General features: G+C 56.0%; 1 protein-coding gene across 3 annotated transcripts in view; it reads left to right on the forward strand.

Annotated features, from left to right (window-relative positions):
• MAPK8IP2 (mitogen-activated protein kinase 8 interacting protein 2) overlaps positions 1-14,625 on the forward strand; it is a 67,086-nt gene that overhangs the window by 35,073 nt on the left and 17,388 nt on the right. Inside the window, exons 4-9 of one of the 3 annotated variants that reach the window (XM_038413537.2) lie at positions 2,820-2,922; positions 4,148-4,306; positions 4,433-6,718; positions 7,572-7,647; positions 8,086-8,258; positions 14,101-14,205. In XM_038413537.2, coding sequence (XP_038269465.1) covers positions 2,820-2,922; positions 4,148-4,306; positions 4,433-6,718; positions 7,572-7,647; positions 8,086-8,258; positions 14,101-14,205 — 2,902 coding nt within the window. Of the gene's footprint in view, positions 1-2,819; positions 2,923-4,147; positions 6,719-7,571; positions 7,648-8,085; positions 8,259-14,100; positions 14,206-14,625 lie in introns of all 3 variants that reach the window. The other 2 variants (XM_038413525.2, XM_038413529.2) reach the window with 2 other exon arrangements.

A 14,625-nucleotide genomic window follows, 5' to 3' on the forward strand; every position in this document is an offset into this window, starting at 1 on the left:
CAGGATCATAGAATCGTAGGACTGGAAGGGCCCTCGAGAGGCCGTCTAGCCCAGACCCCTGCATTGAGGCTGGACGAAGTATTAGCTAGACCAGGGGTCTCAAACACACGGCCCGCAAGGTTATTTTCTGTGGCCCGCCAGCTCCCCGTGGCCCCCCCAGCCCCCCAGCATTTACCTACAGCAGCTCCGGCCCGGCGCGCACCGGGGGCAGGGCAGGCTCCCTGCCTGTCTGCCCTGCCCCCGCACTGCTCCGGGAAGCGGCTGGGACCTGGAGGAGGTGGGAGGGGGCACAGGGGTCTGTGTTTTGCCCTGGCTGTGCCTCCAGGTACCTCCCCCAAAGCTCCCATTGGCTGAGAACAGCCCCTCGGTGCGTGCAGAGCCGGACCTGCCCCCCGAACCCCCCCTGCCCTGAGCCCACACCGCACCCCTCCTGCACCCCAAGCCCCTGCCCTGAGCCCCCTGCTGCACCCTGCACCCTTCCTGCACCCCCTGGGGACAGGGAGGGGGCAGAGTTGGGATGGTGATTTCAGGGAAGGGGTTGGAATGGGGGCAGGGAAGGGGTGGGAAGAGGCAGGGCAGGGCGGGGCCTCATGGAAGGGGTGGAGTGGGGGCAGGGCCGGGGCAGCAGGGGTGGGGTGGTCAGTGATGCGGCCCTCGGGCCCATGTACTAGTCCTCATGTGGCCCTTGTGGTCATTTGAGTTTGAGACCCCTGATCTAGACCATCCCTGACAGGTGTTTGTCCAGCCTGCTCTTAAACATCTCCAATGATGGAGATCCCACAACCTCCCTGGGCAATTTATCCCAGGGCTTAACCACCCTGACAGTTGGGACGTTTTTCCTCATGTCCAACCTAAACCTCCCTTGCTGCAATTGAAGCCCAGAGCTTCTTGTCCTGCCCTCAGAGGTTAAACGAGAACCATTTTTCTTCCTCTTCCTTGTAACAACCTTTTACGTGCTTGAAAACTGTTCTCATGTCCCCTCTCCGACTTCTCTTCTCCAGACTAAACAAACCCAGTTTTTTCAATCTGCCCTCACAGGTCATGTTTTCTAGCCCTTTCCTCATTTTTGTTGCTGTTCTCTGGACTTTCTCCAATTTGTCCCCATCTTTCCTGAAATGTGGCCCCCAGAACTGGGCACAATGCTCCACTTGAGGTCTAATCAGCGCGGAGCAGAGCGGAAGAATTACTTCTCGTGTCTTGCTTACAACACTCCTGCTAATACAGCCCAGAATGATGTTCACTTTCTTTGCAACAGCGTTACACTGTTGACTCAGATTTAGCTTGTGATCCCCTCTGACCCCCAGATCCCTTCCTGCGGTACTCCTTCCTGGGCAGTCATTTCCCATTGTATATGTGCCATTGTTCTAGTCACTTTTTTTGAGACAGAAACACTACATTTGCTTTCCCCTCATCTCCGAGTCACTGCTCACTTCTCGGTACAGCATCGCCCCGACTCACCATCTGTCTGGACAGACCATGGTTCCAGTACCCAGTGGAGGGCACCATGCGAGAACTAGAGCAGATTGAACAGAATGGCTTTTCTTTTTTCTTCACAGTGGAATCTGACAAAGATCTGAGTGTCTCTGCTATTGCACAGCCTCCCTTTACCTTGTCAGAGTGGGTCCACCCCCTGCTTGTGCTGCTTTTCCTCAGTGGAGTTACAACAGCCTCGTCTCATTGCCCTCGCCCCATCAGCAGCATTTGCTCTGCCTTTTTTCGTCTGTGCATGTGTGTGGCTGTGCGTCTGTCTGTGTGTATATGTGTGTGTCTGTGTCTCTGTGCATGTGTGTGTGTGTCTGCGTCTGTCTGTGTATATGTGTGTGTCTGTGTCTCTGTGCGTGTGTCTGTGTGTCTGTGTGTCTGCGTCTGTCTGTGTGTATATGTGTACCTGTGTGTGTCTGTCTCTGTGCATGTGTGTGTCTGTGTCTCTGTGCATGTGTGTCTGTGCATGTGTCAGATTGTAAGGGGAAGATCGTGTGGTGCTGGCAGCATGTCTTGCACCAGTGTTTCCTCACCGGGGGCACATGTCCTTTGAGGGATACAAAGCCTGATGGGGGGAGCCAATGGACCTCTGGGTTCTCCTTCAAAGTCCCAGCTCTCAGTTTAACAAGTCAGACTCTAGCTATTACACGTGTGGTGAAAACCTTCCCATTGTGACCCCGAGTGCTGAAAGCAGAGTTTGTAGAGCTTCTAAAACAGTCGCTGTGTGGTGTGAACTGCCCCATTCCTGCCAGTGGTGCTAATTCAGCTGGCAGTGCTGACCCTGTCCCTGGTGTGGCTAGTTCGCGCCTCCCGCAGGCATGTCGGACAGGGACAGGAGTCCCCTGGCGTGAGGAGCTGCCCCATGTTAGAAGATTCCCGGAACGCTCGGGGGAGAAGGGGCTAGCGGGGGGCAGGGGGCTGACAGGGTTGCTGACTCGAGGCTCAGCTTTCAGAGTTTAGGGGGTGCCGTCTAGCCTGTCGTTCACCCAGCGTACACAGCGGCAGCCCTGCCCCGTCGAAGGAGCAGGCTGGGGGTCACTCTCTGTGGGGAGCCTGCCTCTGAGTGGGAACTGACAAGCCCAGAGGCAGCTTTCGCAGAGACCTGATCTGGCTGCATGTGGCCAGAGGAACCCTCCAGACTTCATCAGGCGCACCCAGCTTTGCCGAGCTGGGAGCCCTGGAGCCTGGCCGGCCAATTCCTGTAAAGCCCTGCTAGTGTAGACGTGGCCTCACTTCCGTGCTCCCCCTCCTCCCTCTTCTCTGGCCCTCCCATCCCTCACCCCCGGACACCCCCTGCCCTCGCTTCTAAACTCACCGGCTCTTCTCTTTCTGACCAGGATTCCCTGAACAACAACGGCAGCTACCCTCCTCCCCCCATTGCTCAGCGGGCCACTTGGCAGGAGACCCTTCTCCACTCCTCCTCCTCTTCCTCACACACTGGTGAGCATACCACCCTCCCCCACCTGCTGCAGCCCCTCCACCTGCGCCAGCAGAAGGGCTGCGGGGACTTGTGCATCTGAGCTCAGCTGTGTGGCTGCCCTAAGAGCCAGGCTTTGCTCTGGGCCCTGGGTATGGGGGAGGAGTGGGAAACCGAGGCAGGATGTTCGGGAGATGGGGTGAGCAGCTTCATGGAGGGTTCCAAGCCCGGCTTCTCCCCCAGGGCTGTGTCCGAGCCCTGTGTTGAGGACATTGATGCTTCCTCTGCACCTCCTCCCCACACTGCTCCCCTCAGGCTGTTTCCAGGGCTGCCTGATGTCTGGGAGCTCGGCTCGTACCCAAAAGGCAGAGCCACGCTTTGCTCTCAGTCCTCGAAAACGAGACCCAAGTGTGACTGCAGTCCACAGAGAGCCAGCCGTCCTGGCTCAGAGTGGGGCAACCGGACACAGGGACCCATGGGCTCAGTGACGAGGAGGCCCTGGAGTTCAGCGTTTCCCAAGATCCCACAGACTGTGGTGTTTTTGCTGTAGGATTCATTACTCTGCTGCACCTGGCACTGTCTTCTGCCTGCAGCTGCACCTTTCCCCACCAGGGATTGCTGACTTGATGGCAGTGCTTGCTGCCTGCCCTGTCCTACAGCACCGGGCAGGAGGGGGCCAGGGAGCCAAACGTACAGGCTGGGCAGCCCAGCTGCCTCGAGAACAGAGCAGCAGCCGAGATCTGGGGAGCGGAGAAGGTGAACCACTGAGCCCCACTTCCCTGGCACACGCGGGGCGAGGGAAGGAGACTCTGAGCTGAGTTTCCGGACACCAGCCTAACTGCTGAGGCCCACAGAACTGGGTGCCTGGAGAACACGGCAAAACTACCCACCCTCCACACCAGTCATCGCTGGAAAGAGTCACTGCCACGTTGTGCATTGTGCATCAGAGAGGTTATTCCTCTCTGGAATGGCACTTAGGGCCTGTCTTGCTCATCCCCAGGGGCAGGACCAGGGGACCCTTCCCCTCCAACCGGTGAAGATGTGGCTCCACAGAAGGAGCCGAGCCAACTTCTCTCTCGTCCCACGTGCTTGGGGCACTGCCCAGCAGGGATCAGCCAGCTGGGCTTGGGGACTCTCCTGCACCAGCTTTCCCAGTGAAGGAGGGGGAGAATGAGAGACCCTAGCCGGGGTTGGGTGGGGGAACTGGTTCAAAGCTCTAATCTCAGGCTCTTTGCTTTTTCTTTTCAGGGCACCTGTCTCCTTCTCACCCTTGTGTCCAAGATGGCCCCTGCTTGGAAAGTCAGAAAGGCCTGGGGCTGACCACTGAGGAAACAGGGCAGGCCCAGATGCTGCTCAAACCCTCCTTCTATGACTTGGAAGGCAACAGACATGAGTCTCTGGCATATGGTAACCAACCGCCGGAGAGAGCTGGGGAAGATTATAATATGAATATCATCTCCTCTGCACCATGCTCACCACATTCCCCATCTCATCTCAGCCAGCCGTCTCCTAAACAGTCTCTCTCTCCAACAGGGCCTGCCACTCCTCCTAACATAGCCACTCACTCGGAAGCCAGCAAGGAGCCCCAGACCTGCGAAGCCAACTCCCAGCAGCCCAAAGCCACCGAAAGCTACTGTGCAAACCTCAAGCCAGAGGCAGCCAGCAGCACAGAGAGACAAAAACCCAGTGAGGAGGGTACCCCTGCAGATGGCGCTGGGGGGGACGCAGGCCTGGCTCTTGGTCGTGGCTCCCCCATCACCCTCCGTGGCCAGTCCAGCACCCCACTGTCTGAGGAAGAGCTGCCCAAGGGCTATGGAGACACTGAAGTTGGAGTCTTCACTGATCGGAGCGATGGGGACGGGGGGTGCACTCTAGGGGCCTATGTCTGCCTGAGAGGGCTGACCGAGCAGCTGAGCTCTGAAGGGGAGGGTCCCCACTGCAGTAGGGCCACCAGCATGCATGGGCTCCCTTCAGGCTCCTCTGAGACCACGTCTCCATCATCCGACCCAGGCATTGAGGCAGATCTCACCAGCAGGAACTCAAAGCAGTTCCTGCCCCACAGCCGGCACAGTGACGACCTCAGCTCCCCGGGTTCTGATTCAGATGTAGAGGGGGAAATCGAGGCAGCTTTTGCTTGTGGGGGCCGCCTGGTCAGCAACATGATTTCCTCCATCTCGGAGACGGAGCTGGATCTGAGCAGTGACAGCAGCAGCGGCAGGTCCTCCCACCTCACTAACTCCATTGAGGAGGCCAGCTCCCCCACCTCGGAGGCCGAGCTGGAGACAGAGCTTGAAGGCCAGGGGCTCATGGGCATCAAGGACTCCCTGCTGCTGGATAAGTGCAAGGAGGAGGAGGAGATGACCCTGGAGGGGGAGCTGCCGGAGAGCCGCTTGAGAGACAGGAACATGGTGAGGAGAGAGAGCCTGGCCAACCTGAAGATGGAGGGTTATTATGACACTTTGAACCCAGAGGACTCTTCCGTCCCCGTTGACCAGACAGACATGTCTGGGTCCAGTCCCCTGGATCTAAAGATTGACCCAGACCACAGCCTGGAGAGCATCCGCCGCTCCTTCTACCTGCCCATCGGGCCCAAGCTCTTGCCAGAGGTGGACGACGAGGGTAACAGCGAGTACGACTCTGACTCCGAATCGGAGCCTGACCTGAGCGAGGACTCAGACTCACCCTGGCTGCTCAGCAACCTCGTCAATAAGATGATCTTGGAGGGCTCATATCCCCTCAAGTGCCCAGACGAGTGCTTCCAGCAGGCCCACTCCCTCTGCGACACCATCTCCCCGGCCTCCGACCTGGAGCCTGAGATCCTTAGCGAGTCCCTGGACGTACAGCCCAGCTTGCGGGACTCCCCGGGGAGCGAAGCAGAGCCAGTCAAGCTGTCCTGCTCCCAGCAGAGCATCGAGCTGGTGGACATGGAGACTCTGCGCAGCTCACTTCAGAGCGCCGAGGACGAGAAACCCACGAGCACCAGCCCTGCCACAGAGTCCTCGCCTCCGGGAAGTGACTCCGGCCCATATTTATTCATGAGCAACCCGACCAATGACACTATCACCCCAGTGTTCCTGGGGCACCCCCTCTCCATCGACAGGCTGGGCAGCTCAGGGGTGCTGGCAAACTTTGGCTGCTGTACGGGGCCCATCAAAAGCTTCCCTTTCACCCCACACGCCAGCACAGAGGGCTTGGATCCAGCGTCCAGAGAACAAGGCACAGAGGTGGAGCCGGCAGCTGAGCGAGAGGATTGGGCCATCGATAAGGACCTGGACTCGGGGATCCTGGAGGACAATGACATGATCGATGACATCCGGTTAGAGAGCTTGGACCAGAACCCTGATGCCTTCCTGCCCATGCTCGACGTCTCTACGGCCAAGACCAACCGGTGCTTTAACCTGACCTACTCCACGGATGAGGATGACGTGCCGTATTTCGGCAGCCTGAAGGGCTCCCCCTTCCACGACGATACGCAGAGCTTCGAGGAGGACCTGCCGCTTCCTCCGCCCCCCATGGCCCTGGAGCCTCGGCCGCTGGATGAGTCCCTGGTCTACGACTCCATCAAATACACTCTGGTGGTGGATGAGAACACGCAGCTAGAGCTGGTAAGCCTGAAGCGCTGCACCTCCGTGCTGAGCGATGACAGTGAGCTGCTGACCGCCTGCGACAACTGCGACCTGGAGGACGAGGACGAGTTTGGGGAGGGGCTGGCAGCACAGGACGGGCAGAGCTCCTCGGAGGACTCCTCCCCTGAAGCCGACCTCCAGTTCTCCAAGAAGTTCCTCAATGTCTTTGTCAATAGCACATCCCGTTCCTCCAGTAAGTACCACTTCCCTGGCCCGCCCCAGAGAGGGGTCAGCCATGTCTATCCCTGTAGGAGACTCCCACATCCAGACTGGGCCACCCCTAAACCTACTTATCTCCCTGGGTAGGGCATGTGCCGAGCCCCCAGTCATTGTAGTGTCTAAACACCTCACTCTTTGCGGTACATTTGTCCCCTCCGCACCCCTGGAAGGCGGGGGTGCTACACTCCTCACTATACAGACCCAGACAGACAAAGGCTGAGTCTACACCGCACCGGGTCCAGACGACGAGGGTATGAATTGCAGTGCACACCGAAGTGCTGGTTTGCAACTGCCCCGTGTTACACTGCGGGCATGAACTCAAAGGTACCTCGTTGGTGTTAACGTCGTCCTCTTCAAACAGGACTATATTAGCGGGGACGAGGGTCCTTCGAACTCGTGCCAGCAGCATCCACAGAGGGCGGTTCCAGCACAGCATTTGGGTATGTGCTGTAATTCACATCGCTGTGCTCCCACTGTGGGGCCCTGTCGATAAGCCCTAAGTCACACAAGAAGTCCGTGATGGAGCAGGGAATTGAACCAGAGCTAGTGCCCTAACTGCTGGGCCATCTTTCTTCCTTCCTTTCTGAAGACATTTTCCCCAGTCTGTGGGGGCTGAATTAACACAGGAAGGGCAGCCCCGACTGGCTCTGACCTGGACGTTCTCCCTGAGGAGCCAGGCCCGAGTGGCTCAGGGCCAGGCGTTCCCCGCCGAGCAGCCAGGCCCGAGTGGCTCGGGTCTCTTGTCTTGTTCTTTGCTTGGATGGCGAGGGTGCCTCCTGCCTGTCGTCCTCCTGCCGGGCTGCAGTGACCTCTCCTCTGCTCCCTAGGTACGGAGTCCTTTGGGCTGTTCTCATGCATGGTGAATGGGGAAGAACGGGAGCAGACGCACCGGGCTGTCTTCAGGTGAGAAGAGCACCCTAGCCTGGACCCCAGGGCCGCACCAATGCTGCCCCTCTGGGCGCATGTCCAGGAACAAGTTGGGGTCTACCTGGCATGAGAGGAGGAAACTGCTTCATCCCCGGGGCTGAGCAGCTGATAAATACACGGCTCCAGGGCAACGAATGGGGGTGAGGCAGGCAGCGTTCCTCTCTGGGGCAGCCCCACCACTTCCTAGTAGATACATTTATAGGATGCTGCCTGTGGTTGTCCTGCCCCCTGCTATGGCGGGGAGGCCTGAGGGGGCTGCTGGGAACCGGGCATGGTGCCTCTGGCTCCTGTGGGCAAGAGCGTCCTCGCCCGTCTTCATCTCTGTCTCTCTCTTCCTCTCTCGCATTTCCTCTGCCCTCCTCCCCCACCCAACGCCCCTTCCCCGCATCCTGGTTCCGTTGCCTCCACTTGCAGGTTTATCCCTCGCCATGAGGATGAGCTGGAGCTGGATGTGGACGACCCGATCCTGGTAGAGCTGGAGGAGGATGATTACTGGTACCGAGGCTACAACATGCGGACTGGAGAGAGAGGCATCTTCCCAGCGTTCTATGCCCACGAGGTGGTGAGCCAAGCTAAGGAGGTCATAGGTAGGCATCTCCCCGCCCTCCCTCCCTCCCTGTGGTGTGGGAACCCTGAGCACCTGCAGCCTTTGGTGCTGCCATGGGCCCTGCAGCGACAGCAATAGCCAGCTCATGGCACTGCTGTCAGGGTAAGGCTCGGCCACAGTTTCAGGCAGTGACCCAGAGTGCTCTGCTACAGATGGGGAGGGCTGCCAGGAAGACCTTCCCCACACACACACACCCCCTCACAGATACACCCACCCAGATGGGTGAGCATTGACCCCATCCTGCCGCCCAAGTGCCCCTAGATCATAGTGTGTCATCACTGAGAAAGCATCAGGAATCCACCACTCACCCCTTATCCCCACCAAGAGCCCATCCTGGGCTCTGGAGCTCTGAGCGGCAGCAAGGAACAGAGCGAGAGCAAACCCACAGGTCCCTGGGGTCGCTAGGCCGCTGCAGGCTGAGTGCAGCAGCAGAAGCTGGGAATGGGCCACAGGGATGGATCACTTGCTGATTCCCTGTTCTGTTCATTCCCTCTGGGGCACCTGGCCCTGGCCACAGGATACTGGGCTGGATGGACCTTTGGTCTGATCCACTAAGGCCGTTCTTATGTTCTTACGAGCAGAGGAGGCCGGGAATCCATATGGAATGTCCCGAACATTCAGAGTCTGTAGAGGGGGCAGGCGAGCAAATGGGGGGCAGCTCTCGGGGGAGCAGACAGTTGCACAGGAGGGCCTGCAATTGGGTGATGGAAGATGGTTGTTGATGGTCCAGGCTGCCCAGTGCACAGTGGGCCCATCTCTGACTGGGGACCAGCAAGGATCCATATCTGTTAGGTGCCCTGGGAGCCTGGAAAGCTGCTGAGTTCTCTGCAAGAGGCAAAGAGCACCTGGCTGACTCCAGCAGGTGGTTCTGTCTGCACAAGTACCTGAATCTCGTGGGACGGTGGTAGGAGAGAAAGGCATAGAAGGAGAAGCAGTGGGGAATAGGTGCTGATCCCTGCAACACCTGCTGCCCTTGCCAGGAGAGGGGATGTCTGAGCGGAGAGCTCCAGGGAGGTGAGCGCTGACAGGAGCCACCAGAGAGACAGGAGCATCGTAGTGAGGAACCTGACCCAAGGGGTCTGTGGCTGCCCTAACAGGAATCAAATGCTGTGCCAAGGCAAACAATGCTTCAGGCAGACCAGTGTGGGTTCCCCAAAGCATGCTGGGAAGCTCCTGTGAATGAGCCCATGTGCAGCAGGTTCAGGGCCCTGGTGAGAGTAGAGATGGGGGTGGCACAGGGAACTTCCAGTGCCTGGCACCTGTGAGTGTGTGGGGTGGGGGGGAAGCCTTAGGAGCTGCACGACTCCCGTGCTGAGAGCCAGCCTGGCTCTGACAGTCTCCACTCGAGCAGGAGGAGTCCTGGTCCCTGGCAGACAGGACCCGGTAGGAGGCTTTCAAGCTGGCAGGGAAGAGAGAGGAGTTTTTCCTCCATTCCGGTAACGGGGCCAGTCCTGCCCGTGGGCGCAGTGAAGCAGCAGGTGGAGTCGCTCTGACCCTCATGCTGCAGAAGAACCAGAATGGACTGAAGTGTCTGTACCCAGTGCTGGGAGCAGGGAGACGGGCCAGGGGGGTGAGGAGGCCAGGCGAGGGCCAGCGTAAAGGGGGGGCTGGGAGGCTGAGGCTCATAGCCGGGCTGGCAGGCTGGGGCGGAGGGCAGCAAAGGAGTGAGAGCTCCAGGGAGCTGCAGTTGGACAGCGCAGGATCCTTGGAGCTAGGGCATGGATATGGATATGGATCCAAAGCACCACAGCACAGACACGCCTGGGGCCATCCGCTGCAGGAGCAGAGTGAGCCAGACCCCCTGGCCTGGCCGTGGGGTCGGGGGAACCCCAGGTTTTCTTCCAGTGACTGCAAATGTCCATTGCACATAAGGTATGTGCGCGTTCAGTGTGCCGAAGACAGAGATTTGTCCTACAGCTGCTCCTGTCGGGACAGCGCATGCAGCTTACGTCTGCTCCCAGTCCAGGCCATAAAGGGCAGAGCTGCCCCGACCCCCTTTGGTTCCTTCTCACTGTCTGGGGTTGGTAGTCGGAGTATCCCATGTGCAGGAGCACATGACCGCCTTGCTCTGAAGGGGATTATTTCTCATTGTAAATCGTTTAAAAATCGTTCTTAGACAGTTAATAGGACTCAGGTTTTGTCCTAGCCAGTTTTTTTCACTTTTGTTCTCTTTGTATTAGTTTGCTTTGGGTGTCAGGTACCTGGGACCTGGACTTAGCAATACGTTAGTCTCCCAGTTACAAGTCATGCTGTCTGTACAGTAGCTATGCCCAACAGTGACTCTGCTATTTAAAACGTTTGGGGAGGGTCGTATCAGAGACAAGAGCCACAGCTGCAGGGGCTTCAAGACCAGAACTCAGAAGTCAAGGGAGGCGAGGCTCAGAGACTTTCGGATGGAATGTGCTTTACGTCCCACTTGGATCCAGGGCCATCAGTGCAAGGCAGCAGCTCAGAAGTGCCCGTCCTGACTTGTCAGACTCTCCTTGTCAAGCAGAGCTCAATAGAAGACAATATTCTCTCTCTCGGGGGCCCATGAGCAAGAGATAGAAGAGTTGCAGAGCAGCCTCTGGAATAAAGGTCTAAGAAAACCTCAGCCACTAAGGAACATTGCTCTGCCTCGGCTGATATCTTGCAGAGCTGTTTGGGTGCTGAGGTTAGGGCATGAATCCTGGCTTGGTGCTCCCAGATGCTGAGGGCTAGAGACTCTCCTATGTTGGATTTGTCGACCACAGTGCAGTCCTGGGTACCGTTGAGACCAACACCAGATGTACTATATCAGGGAGCCAGCCTCAATGTCAGCACCACCGCAAAGGGCCGTGCAACTAGGCTGGGGGGTACCGGCGACACCAGAGGACCTGCCGTCTCTGCTTCATCTTAGCAACTCTCTAGTTTGAAGCAGGCTCTTTGACTCTTCGATTGAGGCCAGCATATCCATTCATGGGGCTATTCTTTGTCCCACTGCTCCCTTTGGAGACAGACCATCTCACTTCCTCAGTGCTTGGAGAGCCATTACAACAGACTGGTGGGTGCTAAGAACTGTGGAACTGGGCTACACACTGTAGTTTCTCTTCAGGCTTTTCAGTGGCCAATCTCATCAGGCTGTTCTCAAACAAGAGAACAGACTCTACTCAGGTTAGGAGTCATAGAGGAGGTACCGGCACAACATTGGTGAAAGGAGTTTTACTCTCGCTATTCCCTCCAAGCCAAAACCAGGGGACCTGAGGTTTATCCTCGATCTATGAAACTTGAATAGATTCATCAAGAAGATGAAGTTTTGCCTGGTTTCCCTGGTTCCCTGTATCCTTTCCATAGATCTTGTTGCTTGGCATGCTGCTCTCAGCATGAGAGATGCTGATTTTCATGTGGCTGTCTACCTGAGCCAAAGATGTTTCCCCAGGTTCATGGTTGTACATGTTCACTACCACTTTACAGTCCCTGCTTTGGCCTGTTGTGAGCCCCCAGTGCATGGCAGTGGCGACTGATGACCTCTGGAAGATCGGTGTTGAAGTGTTCCTGTGTCTGGACAGCTGGTGGATCCGAGGCTGCTCCAAATAGCAGGTGGAAGACAACAGACAAATCCAGTCCCAATTTGACACTCCAGTCCTGTACTCTTCAAAGGAAAGAGTTTATCAAGGGAGTTCTCAATTCGACAACAGCCTGCATGCCACAGGCCAGGTTCCAAGTGACTCGGGACCTGTGTGCTCCTCTCCGGCCTCACCCTCAGACCCCTGTAAGAAATTGCCTGAGACTCATTGGGCACATGACGGCTTGTGCATACGTGACTCGTTATGGCAGTCGTCAGCTGAGGTGTGTGCAGGAATGACTGAAGTCTTTCTGCCATCCGCTAGACATACTAGTTCACATGCCTGCAAGGGTTCTAGCTTCCTTGGATTGGTGGGTGAACCTGTCCAACTTGTGTAGGAGAGTTTCCTTCTCACTTCCCCTTCCCTCCATGAGCCTAGCCACATAGACGTCATCCTTAGGCTGAGGAGCACACTTATGAGGTCTCTGAACCCAAGGACTTAGTCAGATCTGGAGCTATCCCTTACACATGCATGTTCTCAAGCTTTGTACAGTATAGCAGGCAGGCCAGGTCTTCCTGCCACACATCAAAGACAGTCCTTTGCACGTCCACATGGACAACACCACAGCCATGTTTTATTTGAACAGGCAGGGCATTGCCATTTGCAACAGGAAGCAGCAAACCTTTCAAAGTTCTGCATCAGGAATGCAGTCATGCTCAAAGGGCCGCACCTTCTGGGAATACAGAACACCCTGACAAACCATCTCGGCAGGTCCTTCAGGATGGACCATGACTGGTGTCTGAAAACCAAAGTGCTCAGGCTGCTGTTTCAAACTTGGTTCAAACTGTAGTAGATTTGTTCACCATAAAGCAGAGCAGGAAGTGCCATCAGTTCTGCTGCAGGGCAGGTTACAGTCGGGACTCCATCCTGGACTGGCTGCTATTCCTGAGGAAGGACAGTCTACTCTGTGTATTCCCTCCCATACCTTTAATTCCTAAGGTGATTCTCAGGCTCAAGCAGAACTGCACCAAGTTGATCTTAATCAACTGGGCCAAAAGAAATCTAATGAGGTTCAATAAGGATAAATGCAGGGTCCTGCACTTAGGATGGAAGAATCCAATGCACCGCTACAGACTAGGGACCGAATGGCTCGGCAGCAGTTCTGCGGAAAGGACCTAGGGGTGACAGTGGACGAGAAGCTGGATATGAGTCAGCAGTGTGCCCTTGTTGCCAAGAAGGCCAATGGCATTTTGGGTTGTATAAGTAGGGGCATAGCGAGCAGATCGAGGGACGTGATCGTTCCCCTCTATTCGACACTGGTGAGGCCTCATCTGGAGTACTGTGTCCAGTTTTGGGCCCCACACTACAGGAAGGATGTGGATAAATTGGAAAGAGTACAACGAAGGGCAACAAAAATGATTAGGGGTCTAGAGCACATGACTTATGAGGAGAGGCTGAGGGAGCTGGGATTGTTTAGTCTGCAGAAGAGAAGAATGAGGGGGGATTTGATAGCTGCTTTCAACTACCTGAAAGGGGGTTTCAAAGAGGATGGCTCTAGACTGTTCTCAATGGTAGCAGATGACAGAACGAGGAGTAATGGTCTCAAGTTGCAATGGGGGAGGTTTAGATTGGATATTAGGAAAAACTTTTTCACTAAGAGGGTGGTGAAACACTGGAATGCGTTACCTAGGGAGGTGGTAGAATCTCCTTCCTTAGAGGTTTTTAAGGTCAGGCTTGACAAAGCCCTGGCTAGGATGATTTAACTGGGACTTGGTCCTGCTTTGAGCAGGGGGTTGGACTAGATGACCTTCTGGGGTCCCTTCCAACCCTGATATTCTATGATTCTATGATTCTATGATTAATAACCCCTGCTTGGCCCAGGCAGCACTGGTGCTCAGGGTGGCTCCTCCCTTTATACCCTCCACTGGGAGCACGGTCAGACACTGGGTACATGTGCCAGCCCAACAGGGACTGCTGTGCGAACAACATCCAGCTTCGGTGCACTGGGCGCGCACACACCTAATGTGGAATGGAAACTTGCAACACATCATGAAGAACAACAGCCACAGGATACAGGAGTAACCATTTTGTATTGTTCTTGACAGTGTGGCTATCAATCCCCAGAACCCGTAGAGGCCCAGATCAATGGTTTCCAAGCTGTGGTCCATGGACCTGTGGGAGGTTGCAAACCACTGAGTTAGATCGAATACAGGGGCCAAAGAGTCAAAGGTGTTAACATGACCCTGAAACTGTCCAGCATTAAAGAGTTTTAAACAAGGTCTGTGTTTGGGTACACAGAGACCTCCGCCTGCTTGGTACATGGCAAACAGACCCCGACAACTCCTTTGATTCCTTTAGTAAAGATACAGAAAAGAAGGAAACACCAGTTAAAGCATTTGAAATGTAAGTATTGAGTAAGACTTTCATTTCAACAGCATCCCGGGTTCCCTTTCTCTTTAGCTTCAGAGAGCCTTTAGAAGGAAAAACCCCTTGTCTGACAGTCTCTTAGATGGTGCTAATAATGGTATCTGTTCCATTTTGGGGAAAAGAGAAGTCAGTGGAGCTGGGCTGGAGCTGGCATTGCTGCTGCTGTTGTTAAAATCCAATATCGGCTCCCAGAAGCCAAAACAAGACAAACACAAAAGGGAAGAGGAAAGAATAGCAAGGATAGCAAACGCGGCTTCTGCCTCTAGTGCTGACTCGCCCTTGCAACCTCACGGCTCGGAAAATACAGGCCCAGCACCCAGTCTGATCAGCCACTCTGAGACTGGCAACTTGTACCAGCATCAGGTAGTTTAGGGCAGTGGCTCTCAACCTTTCCAG

The sequence above is a fragment of the Dermochelys coriacea genome, chromosome 1 (genome assembly GCF_009764565.3).
Source record: "Dermochelys coriacea isolate rDerCor1 chromosome 1, rDerCor1.pri.v4, whole genome shotgun sequence".
NCBI classification, from domain to species: Eukaryota; Metazoa; Chordata; order Testudines; family Dermochelyidae; genus Dermochelys; species Dermochelys coriacea.